We start from the raw sequence: 11467 nt of genomic DNA on the forward strand, positions 1-11467 counted from the left end.
TCATTATATCTAATAGTTATATTTAAATTTAATAATATGATCAAGTACTCTCCATTAATATTTGTGCGTTGTTTTTCTTCAAAAAAAAAAATCATAATTGAGATACGGAAATTTTCCGTGGTACCCCTTAATTTTGTCAGATTTTCCATGTTACCCCTACTTTTAAGAATCTGCCTACGGTACCCTTGAGGTTCCATTTTTTTGCCCATGGTACCCCCTAATGTAAAGGTTATTAAATGGACGTTAAGTTTGATGGCGTGGCAATAAAATAACAATTTAAAAATAATTCCCTCTTTATTGTTTTATTGGTACGAATATATCTCTCTTTTAAATGAAAATTTAATTAACTATATATCATTATAATATTAGAAATTTCTCATGGTAACTTTGAACTTTGATAGATTACACATGGTACCCCTAATTTTAAGTTTCTACAGATGATACCCTTGTGTTCACCTTTTTCTTTCTCAGAATACCATTTGACAACTTCCGTCATAAGCCCATTACTCTTATGACTTGGGGACGCCTTTTTCTTTTGTTATCTATTACACAAACACTTCATTATCTAATTCCTAAATCCATATTTTATTTAATAAACTAACATTTAATACCTAAATAACAAAACACAAATAACATGACATGCTCAATTACTCATCTAGTTACTCATATGAGTAATAGCGTTATGAAAAAAAGTAAACACAAGGGTATTATATGTAGAAACTTAAAATTAGGGGTATTATGTGTAATCTACCAAAATTCGAGGGTATCATGAAAAATTTCCGTTATAATACTGACCATTTTATCGCTCTTTCTCCCATCTAAAAAAAATGTTACAACTTTAAAAATTTAACATTTAATTCAAGATTATGTTTAAAGTCTCTTATATAATAAGTATACTTTGAGAGATTAATATATTTGGGGGTGATACCTAAGTTCCAAGGATAAATCCTATTTATAATCATGGGATCACCTCAGCTTATGATAATCTTCTGATGTGGGACAATTCAACTATTTATACGTAGTATATATTTATCACACCTATTTCAATGTGAGACGAATAACATATTTAAAAGTACACCATATTTTTTGAACCTAATTCGACATCCAACCCGATTTAATAATAAGTAAATACTATATTATCTATTAATATTCATACATTTGTTTTCTATTTTTTTTTTATCATAATAAAAATATGTGCAAATGATATGAACCTATATTCTAATAATAGAAATTTTTTTAACACAATTCTAATTATATTATTTAAACGTAGTATATTTACCACACCTACATTATTTTTTAAATGTGGGACATATAAAATCAATAGGTAGAAAATATAATGATATAAACTTTTAAGAGCACTCCAAGACAGTACTTACGATACTCAAATGATTTTGGGTTGATAGCTAAGTTCCAAGGATGCCTCTTATTTATAATCATGGAATCACCCACCTTATGTTATATTTCGATGTGGGAAAATTCTATTTTTTATATGTAGTATATTTGTCACACCTATATTATTTTTCAATGTGGGACATATAACATACTGTGAAATACACCATCTTTAATATGTGCAAATGATATGAAATTCTATACATACTCTAATGATAGCATTTCTTACTATGAATCTAATAATATTATTTTCATAATTTTTTTACCGACATTATTTCTTTAGTTTTGTACTCTATCAGGAGACTAACATTAGTAAAACCTTTAGTTTTGTATTTTTTTTATTTTCTTGCTCATGTTCCTAACTCTTTCCCGGGTAGTTCCCAACGATTTCCACTTTATTTTTTATATCATATCGTAGATAATGATTGAAAATCTTAAGAGCTCTTTAAAACAATATTTATGAGACTCAAATTTTTTTGGGTGGATCATAAGTTCCAAATATACCTCCTATTTATAATCATATGATCACATCACCTTGTACTAATCTTTCGATGTGGGACAATTCTACTATTTATATGTAGCATATTCACCGCACCTACGTTATTTTCCAATGTGGGACAAAACATACTAAAAAGTACACAATTTTACATATTACGAAGTACACCTTCTTTAATATGTGCAAAGAATATGAAATCTATACTCTAATGATAGTATTTTTTTACCACAAAGCTAATTACATTATTTTCATAATTTTTTTAACGATATTTTTTTGCCAAATGAAATGTAGAAGGTTGATATAAAAATTGGAAATATCACTTGAATATAATTTAGGAAATATACATATTATAATAATTAAAAGATTCTCCACCTTATTTTTTACATTAAAAATTATACTTTCCTAAATTGATTTTTGATGATGTGGACGCTCTCAGATCGCTCGAAAAAACTCTCTTTTATATATATATATATAGATATATAGATTTTGTTTTAAGATATGGAGTTAGAACTCATACATATTTAAAGTTGTTTGATTCAATCCGAGAATGAGAAATAATCTTGCTTGAATTTACAGGCGAATAAAAACTTTAAAATTCCAAAGGTAGAGCTCTCCTATAGCCTTACTCATGGAGTTATAGTGCAACTCGACTCAAATATATAGTTATAGCCAATCTGTAACTTATAAGCTTACGATTCTTCTAAAACACTATGTTTATACCTTAACGTTATGACTATAGTTTTTGCATGCTATAGAAAAATAATATTGGTAATGATCATTAATATTGTTGTACTATGGAAGAGAAATATGTAATGAGAAAAACAGTATAATATGATTTCTTTCGGTATATTGTATTTATCTTTCCCCGTTTGCACAAATGATTTTGAAGGGGTAGAATCCATTTAAAAATCTATTTTCACTAAAAAGAAAAACAACCGTGAACACCATTGAATTACACTTTTCATTCCCAAGATAGGGGTTCAATACCCACAATGTCTTGACTTTTTATAATAAGTTTATGATTTAAAACTTGTTCTAAATTGAGAATGGAAAAAATCTTAGAATTCTATAAGGAGTAATGGAGTACCCGACTCCTAATTTATTCAATGTAAAATATTTTTATAATTTAATATTTAAATGTAAGGAGTCTTTTCCTAATCTTAGATTATGACTTGCATGCATTGTATGAAAAAATACTGCAAAATATAGAAGAACACAAAGACTCGTTTAAAACGGACACTATTCGTCAAGTTTAAGACGGATCAGATAACTATCACTTTTATAGATAAGACAAAAACAAAATGCATAGATATTAGCAAAAGACTTACTTTTTGTTTTTGCAAGTGACATGTATTTGACCCGTTTTAATCGTAAGACAGATACGAGATACTTATGATAGAAGAATGATGTAAACTAACCATGAGAAAACGTGGTATCTCTTAGCCTTACAAAGTAAGAAGTACAGACAAATTTGAAGTGTAATTTTTGTTACTATATTCCATTGCAATTGACAATTTTTGTTATTTTACACGTTTTTTTTGGAGAATCCGTGGAATCTTATTACACCAGGTCACACCTACAAAAATCATAAAAAAAAATCATCGATTAGTAGATGAAAATAATAGAAGAAATAATACAAAACGTATATAGTTATAAAAACTTGCATGCATTATATCATAATCAGTACCACAAATCAGCAATAAGCAAAGATAATACAACAATATAGTAATAAAATAAAATAAAAAATAAAAACATATTAGAGCGGGCATTGCCAAATTGAAGCATAGGAATTGAAGGCTTGAACTTTCCTTTTATCACAAATTCTCATTATAGACGGACAATATCCGTCTATACGTATAGACGGATACCATTTTCCCTCACAAAATACCCATTTGCCATAAAGTGGGAAGCACATGGGGGGTGCCCCACCTTGTCCCCCTACCCATTTTATTAGAGGTCTTTACCCGTCTGTTCGCCCCACCCGTCTATACCAAGACCTATTGTCCTTTTATACGAGTACATGCACAAGCTCATTATTTCCCATTCAAACACAAATACAAACTCCAAGAGTCCAAGGTAAGATGTGCTAGCATTGTCAATAAACAATTTGGCCAACTTGTATCAAGAGATAAACATAAAATATAATCTTATCATTCCTAAGTAAATAGGTAGTTTAACTTGAACGTAATTCGTTAATATTGGACTCTCTATAATGCTCGAAAAAAGCTTCCTTTATTAATATAGATAGATAGATAGATAGATAGATAGATTGATATTGATCATATAATGAAATTATATTTTTTTAATTATTAATTACATTTATTAGTAAATACAATTAAATTATAAATAACTTCCTTATTTAAAAAGATGATTTTTGGGGGGAAAATTTGTAAGTTCACCTATTCATTTAGTAAATAGGGGATAATCAAGTTGATAAAATTTCATGAACTATTCTTACATTTATAATAAATTTTCTAACAATTGTATAATTATAAGAAAATACTCGCCATTACAATTATATATTTTATAAAAGTTATAAAGTTATAAAAAATAAATTTTGTATTTGATTAATTGTATTATTAAATGAATTTTGGTGGAATTTCATGAAAAATCAAATAACGATGTTTAATTTCACTTTTCACTAAAGTTATGGGGTTTGATTGCTACAAATAAAACTTAAGGGGCCTAATTTCACCATTAGACAAAGTTAAAAGGGCAAATTGCCACTTTTGCAATTTACATTCGGTAAGTTTGAATTGGTCGAGTCTTACCTTCAATAAACTTGTACAAGACCGTCTTACACAGGTATTTGTGTTGTAACTTGTAATATAAGACCTTAACTTTGACCAAAATTTACATTCAACTCAATTTTTGTTATGAATCTACTAATATTATCATTACTTCCCCGGATCACGGGGAAGTTATGTCTTAGGTTTATTATGCAAATAGTAGATTATACTCCGTATTATGAGTCTCGGACTGTCCCTCTAGGAGATAAATAATGTCCATATTAAGAGGGTATCAAGACTCGGTTTGAGCATACTCTATTAACAATCAGTGCTTCAAATCTATACCAATGAAGGATTATTTTAAACATACCGAATTATTCGCTAAAACAAAAAAAACCTACAAAATCTGTACATTGCATGGGTGTAAACTTACAACATGAAACAAGAATGCCGCTTAACAGAGAAACACAGAACTATAATTCATCTTTGATTGGCCTTTGGTTCTTCAAATTGCATAAGCTTTAATGATCGAAGCATAAACGTCGACTCCTTTCATATATTCTGCTTCATTTAGGAACTGCACCAAGGAAAACACAGTGACAGTTAGAATGCAATAGCTCTACTGCATAGTGCATATGAATGAGCTTACAGGTTCCAAAATTGCGTAAAGAAACATCGGCATGCACTGTGCGTCAGATACTTCTAACCCAGTCTCAGTTACTTAGGCTCTTGGTTTCAGAAAAAGCCATGGTAACAAGAAACCCGGCTCCATGACCACTTAATTGCAGCATGCGACTACTTAGAGGCATTTGACAGTTGTTACGACATATGTTCCTTACGGGTGTCATACATGAGTACATATTCAGCTACCAGCTTGTCATGAGTCGAATTTTGGAATGATGAGACACAATATTTAATAGAATCATATAGGACACTAAATGCTTGATATAAAAGTCCTTCCTCTACTTTGCCTCTCTTTAATCCCCACTAGAAAAGTTGTGAGTCAAGATTGCAAAAGTGAAAGGTCGAAGAAAATACTGTGTACGGAGTAGGTTGTTAGTGACATTCATAGAGCATTGCATCAAAACTGGACAGTTACCAATTCCCAAACAGATACACGAGATACATTAAATACGCAGAGAAAGTAGTTACCTCATAGTGGTCATGGAATAGGGGTGGAGTATTAGCAATGGGAGAAACCCAATTGCAGGAATCCCTTGTTGCCTAAAAGAGCGAGCATCAGTGGAGCCAAGGGATATTTCCGGCTTCTCAAGGTTGCCACCTGAAATCAGGGTAGCTTCTTCTAAGAGGTTCGGACTGTCAGTCACTAAAACCTTCTGCTTATACTGCCCAAGCAATTCAACAGTTAACCCAGTCATGCAACAATGATTTGGAAGAAAAGCCAATTGCATTAACTATCTGTTGATCATGAACTGTTGCACTAAAAAAAAAGGTTGTGTCAAACAAGACAAGTCAATGATTTTACCTTGAATGTCACATTGCGTGCACAAATTCTCATTATCCGTCTATAGTTATAGACGGGCCAAATCTCCACCCACTTTAAGCATAAGACAAGCAACAAGTTGCATGGTAGGGCTAAAAAATGTCACCACTATAGACGGGATATATCCGTCTATAGTGGGACTAATTGCATTGCGTGATGCAGGCGTCTACTCATCAGCAGTACGTTGTTCAAGTGCCGCTTGATCAGCTGTCGGTGGGACTCGGATATCAACTTCTGCTCAGCTCCAAACAGTTGCATATTCATGAGAAACCCTGATAAACAACAAGTTTCCGTACGTAGAATAGTTACCTAAATAACAGAAGACAAGTAAAGATTCAAATTTCAAACAATGGAATGTTCCTACTAACAAAGATCTAAATTGATAAGGCTGGTTAGTTAACAAGAAGAACACAGATGAACAGCAAAATTAGCAAATGTTTTACCATTTGGACCTCATCTTATTTAACTACCACTATAAGGTCGAAAGAAAAAAGTATGATAAAACATAACTTCTTGACTTGTCAAGTGATACAACTTAAACTAGAAAACTCGTGATCCAAAGAACACGAAAACTTAAATAAGTTCATCAATGGCATATTTCGGCCTCAACGTCCGAAATCAACCAATCTGAGTATCTGACATGCTTCACTTCAAAGAAACATCATTGTTTAAACAAGTTAGAAATAATTACATAAAATTATCCAAAGCAAGTTGATATGGCAAGAGAATTTATGACCTAAAGATCGAGGTAACCATTAAGCAAACCCAGATTCTTGAAACACATATGCAACACTTAGCTTAAACAAGTTCCTAATAAGGTAAAAACAAGTGAAAAGAGTCAAAGGACTCAGAAAGAGATTAAGAGGAGAAAAACTCAAATCTTCACACGGTAAAGAGTGAATTTTTGTACACAGAAATTTAACAAAAAGTAAACAATTTAACAGAAGTAAACATGCCTTTTGTGGTAGCATCAATGTCTATGCATAAGCATATATTTTCCAAGGGAGATGTGAGGAATGTGCTGAATATTAGGCCACTCTTTACCCCTTGGTTCTTCACATGTTTCTTCTAGGTATACACATTCATAGATAACAAGTTTCTGAAGGGAAGTGATGCTTTGGATTCCGCCTAGTGATTTGAGGTTGTCGCAATGTTTGATCGTGAGGGACTGAAGTGATGATAAGCAGCCTATCCATTCCGGTAGAGCTTTCAACCACTTACAATCAGTAATGGAGAGCTTTTCGAGGGCGGTCAAGTGCTTAATCCCTCTAGGCAGCATTCGCAGAGCGTCAAGGGACCTCAACTCAAGGGAACGGAGATTGTGACGTAGGAATCTCCAAGGCATGTCATCCTCGAATTCCTCGTCCACTACAGGTATACCACCTAGTGATAGCGACTCCAACGCAGTGAGATGCTCCAACGCTGGTATAACACTTGTTAGTCTTCCGCAGTTCTCAATCTCAAGGCTTCGCAAGGAAGAAGAGCTCTTGAATACCTCCTCAATTTCTGATAACCTCTTTGATTCTTCATCGCCACTAATCTTGATATGAGTAAGGCGGAAGGCAAGCAGTGTAGCGAGATAGCCCACACTGTCTACTTCCACATAGAATTTGAGATCTAAGTTTGCAGGTCCTTCACCTGGTAATATCCGCAACGCTTTGTTATTCCTCTTCACCTTTAGTGATTTTAGGTTGGGACAAGGAGGAAGAGATGTCAACTTGAGGCAATTGTTGATTAGTAATTTTGAAAGACGAGGAAATGGTGGTTGCCAATGCGGCATGCAGCTGCTGCTATCACCTTCACCAACCTCTTTCCACCATCCTCTCAGCCTTTCCAAACCATTAATACTGAGATACTCAAGGGATGGGAAAAAGGGTATATCCTTTGACCCAGAACTACCAATGCGGCTAATTGCACTAATCTCCATGTATTCCAAATTATTCAACTTGGAAAGAGTCAATCTTTTGAGATGCTTCAAATTACTCAACAATGGGATTCCATCCAACCTCTCACAATTACTAAGCGTAATCTCGACAAGATTAGGAAAGGTAATTGCCCAGTCTTCCAACGCAGTGAGATGTTCCGACACTTCTGAAACACTCGTCAGCGTTTTGCACCTTATAATCTCAAGCTTTTGCAGAGAAGAATAAGAGCTCTTGAACACCTCTTCACATTCCTGTAACCTCTTCAATTCATCATCGTTTTGTATCACGATATCGGCAAGACATCTAGCAGGTAGATTAGTGAGATAACCCACACTGTCTACATACACCTTTAATTTGAGATCTAAATTTGCAGGTCCTTGACCGGGTAATATCCGCAACGACTTACTGCTTCTCGTTAAGTGTAGGGATTCTAGGGTCGGACAAGGAGGAAGAGATGCCAACTCAGGGCATTCTTCGATGGCCAATTTTGAGAGACGAGGAAATGGTGGTTGCCAATGTGGCATGCAGCTGCTGCTATCTCCTTCACAGACCCCACCCCACCATCCTTTCAACCTTGTCAAACCATCAATACGGAGATACACAAGGGATGGGAAAAATGATACATCCTTTGACCTAGAACAACCGCGGCTAATTGCACCATGTTCCATGTACTCCAAATTACTCAACCTGGAAAGAGTCAAAAATTTCAGATGCTTCAAATTACTCAACAATGGGATACCATGTATCCTCTTAAAGTTATCAAGCTGGATGTTGACAAGTTTAGGAAGAATAATAGACCAGTCATCATGTGCTCTTCCCCACCTTGGAATTTCAGTACCATTATAATTATCCAAGGACAACTCCATGAGATTTCTATTTGGCTGCAGCCTTTCAATCAGAGCCTCATTATTGGATTCACGAGCTTCTTCATTAAAAGATATTGATATTGCCTTCAGATTCTTAATGTGCTCCAAATATCCGCCTTCCCATTTATTTTCATTCTCACTTACAAGAATTCCACAGATCCTGATTTCAAGCCGACCCCTTAAATTGACAAGAAATTTTAAGTCTTTCAGCTGTCCCCCAAATTGCTTCCTAATTGGACTCACTTTTCTCACGTTATAGTAGGTTAGGTCTCGTAAATTAGTCAACTGGTCAATGCCCAAAGGCATGCAAGTCAACCCTGAACACGAATTTATATCCAAGAGTCTAAGATTTACCAATTTGCAAAAATCTTTTGGCCACTCTTTCAAGCTCCAACAGTCTTCCAAAATCAAACTCTGTAAATTAAATAATTTTGTAATTGATTTCGGGAGAGTCTTGAGCTTCCCATTTCTAGAGAGATCTAGATATCTTAAGTGTAACAAATCTCCAATTGACTCCGGCAAATTTCCGGCAAACGGCAAATACAAGCGTAACGATCTAAGACAACGCCAATTCGATACTAGAGTGTTCACCACGTCCGAATGAATGCGGACGTTATTCATATAACATGTACGGATATTACTTTCATGGACATAGCTAATCGCCACTTCTTTCGCATCAATAAATAAATGGCGAAGCTTTCTCCTTAAGTTGTTTGGCGGACTATTTGACACAATAATCTCGTCCCCGGCGACTTCTTGAGCAAGATCGTGCATTAAATCATGCATTTTCAATGATACAATATCACCTAAGTCATCTCTTTCCACATCTTGAAAAAAACACCGTTTTAATAGGATTAAAAAGCAGTCCTCACTATCACCAATGTATCCTTGCGCCATCCAAAGACTAATCAACTCACGTTTGTCCATTTCAAAATCCTTAGGGAATAAAGCACAATACCTAAAACAATTTTTCACAGGAGGTTCGAGGTTGTTGTAACTGAGTTTTAAGATAGACATAATTGGATTCTTGGTTGTTTCAATGTGAAGTATTCGATTCTTTTCGAATGATTCCCACTTATGTGTTTGCCCATATAAAAGAGTTCCTAAAACTTTTATAGCAAGGGGGACATTAGAGCATTTTTTAACAATTTTTTTGCCAATCGTCATCAATTCAGGGTCGTTTGCTTCATCTGATTCTCGTTCGAATGCCGTGAGCGCAAACAAATGCCACGAATTCTCATCAGACAAACTTTGTAACATGTACTTTTTAGAGTGAGTGGCTTTTCCTAATACCACTTCAGCTGTCTTCTCCGAACGTGTAGTAATGACTACTCTACTTCCCCTACCACCAATTGTCAAGTATTTGCTCAGCTTACTCCACTCATTAGGATCTTCAGTCCATACATCGTCTAATATAAGCAAGTAAACCTTATTTTTCAATTCTTCTTGAAGTTTTGTTTGCATGGACTCCATAGTGGAGACATCACTAGGCTTCTTATTTGTTGACGATTCTATAATATCACCTAATATTGCTTGGACATCTAATCCTTTTCCATCTTGGTCGGAGACACATGTCCATAACTTCTTCTCAAATCTAGTTCCGACCCTATCGTGATTATACACAAGTCGGGCAAGAGCGGTTTTGCCCAACCCTCCTATTCCCACAACAACAATAAATCCAACATTTTCCTCAACATTAGGGTCAAGCAACATGTCTACAACCGCTTTCACATCATCCTCCCTTCCAATTATATTCTCATGGGTTGCATTTAAAAAGGAACAAGTGTCCTCTTTCCTTTTCAAAGTAGCCTGAGGGTCAACCTTAAAGTCATATCTAGCATGATCCTTAGCTATAGCATCCAACTTTTTCTGGATGCTCTTAACCTCTTGAGAAGTATTATAACTAACAAGAATACGATTCTTAGAAGAAAAGAAATGACTCACCTTATCTAAGACCTTCTTGGAGAACTTAGCACCTGGAGCATTGAGTTCCTTCTGCTTAGCGATAGTGATGACCTCATCAAAGAGATCATCAGCTTCGTAAAGAACTTCATTCAACTCGTCAACCCAGCGTTGTTCTACACGGGAGAGCTCAGGTTTGGCTTCCACATCGAGGAGCATATCCTTGATGAAGGAGACAGATTTGTTAAGTTTTCCGAGATCGGATTCCCAGTCCCTCATGTTTTTGAGGACAGGAGATTGTAAGAGTTTAAAGACATTTTCAGCAATGGAGATCAATGCTCCCAAATCAGCCATAGCTTTGTGAAATGAGCAGGTGATAAAAGGGATGAAAATGTGTGTTTTGAGTGATGACTACAACTTCATAAATGGTGATGTTTATATAATAAGAGGTGCAGCAGCAGCAGCTTCCTAGTAGGTGTCATTGAGGTGCAGCAGCAGCTTCCTAGTAGGTATTATCTTGTGAACAAGTGGACTTCTGAGGCTCCAATTCTATAGTGGAAAATGAAATGGTAGAGTTTATTCCCGGTTTCAAGTATATTTCGCATTGCTTTAATTGAGACGGTCTCTCAAGATACTTAATTTAAGAATCACGGTCA

At 34.8% G+C, this 11467-nt stretch overlaps 1 protein-coding gene across 3 annotated transcripts; it reads right to left on the minus strand.

The window, feature by feature from the left end:
- Positions 1 to 4904: 4904 nt before the first annotated feature.
- LOC141614085 (putative disease resistance protein RGA1) lies at positions 4905 to 11178 on the minus strand. 3 transcript variants are annotated; one of them, XM_074432843.1, is made up of 5 exons: positions 8866 to 11178; positions 7075 to 8730; positions 6101 to 6427; positions 5767 to 5960; positions 4905 to 5191 (listed from the first exon to the last, which is right to left on the minus strand). In XM_074432843.1, exons 1-2 carry the CDS (start codon positions 11163 to 11165, stop codon positions 7089 to 7091), a joined length of 3942 nt encoding a protein of 1313 aa, XP_074288944.1. In that variant the 5' UTR covers positions 11166 to 11178; the 3' UTR covers positions 4905 to 5191; positions 5767 to 5960; positions 6101 to 6427; positions 7075 to 7088. The 3 variants fall into 3 exon arrangements, with proteins under 3 accessions (XP_074288944.1, XP_074288941.1, XP_074288940.1); XM_074432840.1 differs by having other exon boundaries at positions 5767 to 5896; positions 7075 to 11178; XM_074432839.1 differs by having other exon boundaries at positions 7075 to 11178.
- Between the last annotated feature and the right edge of the window lie 289 nt (positions 11179 to 11467).

The sequence above is a fragment of the Silene latifolia genome, chromosome 1 (assembly GCF_048544455.1).
Source record: "Silene latifolia isolate original U9 population chromosome 1, ASM4854445v1, whole genome shotgun sequence".
NCBI classification, from domain to species: Eukaryota; Viridiplantae; Streptophyta; class Magnoliopsida; order Caryophyllales; family Caryophyllaceae; genus Silene; species Silene latifolia.

Bases quoted from the DNA above. Each gene is read 5' to 3' on its own strand.
- LOC141614085 (XM_074432840.1), bottom strand. From the start codon at position 11,165: ATGGCTGATTTGGGAGCATTGATCTCCATTGCTGAAAATGTCTTTAAA.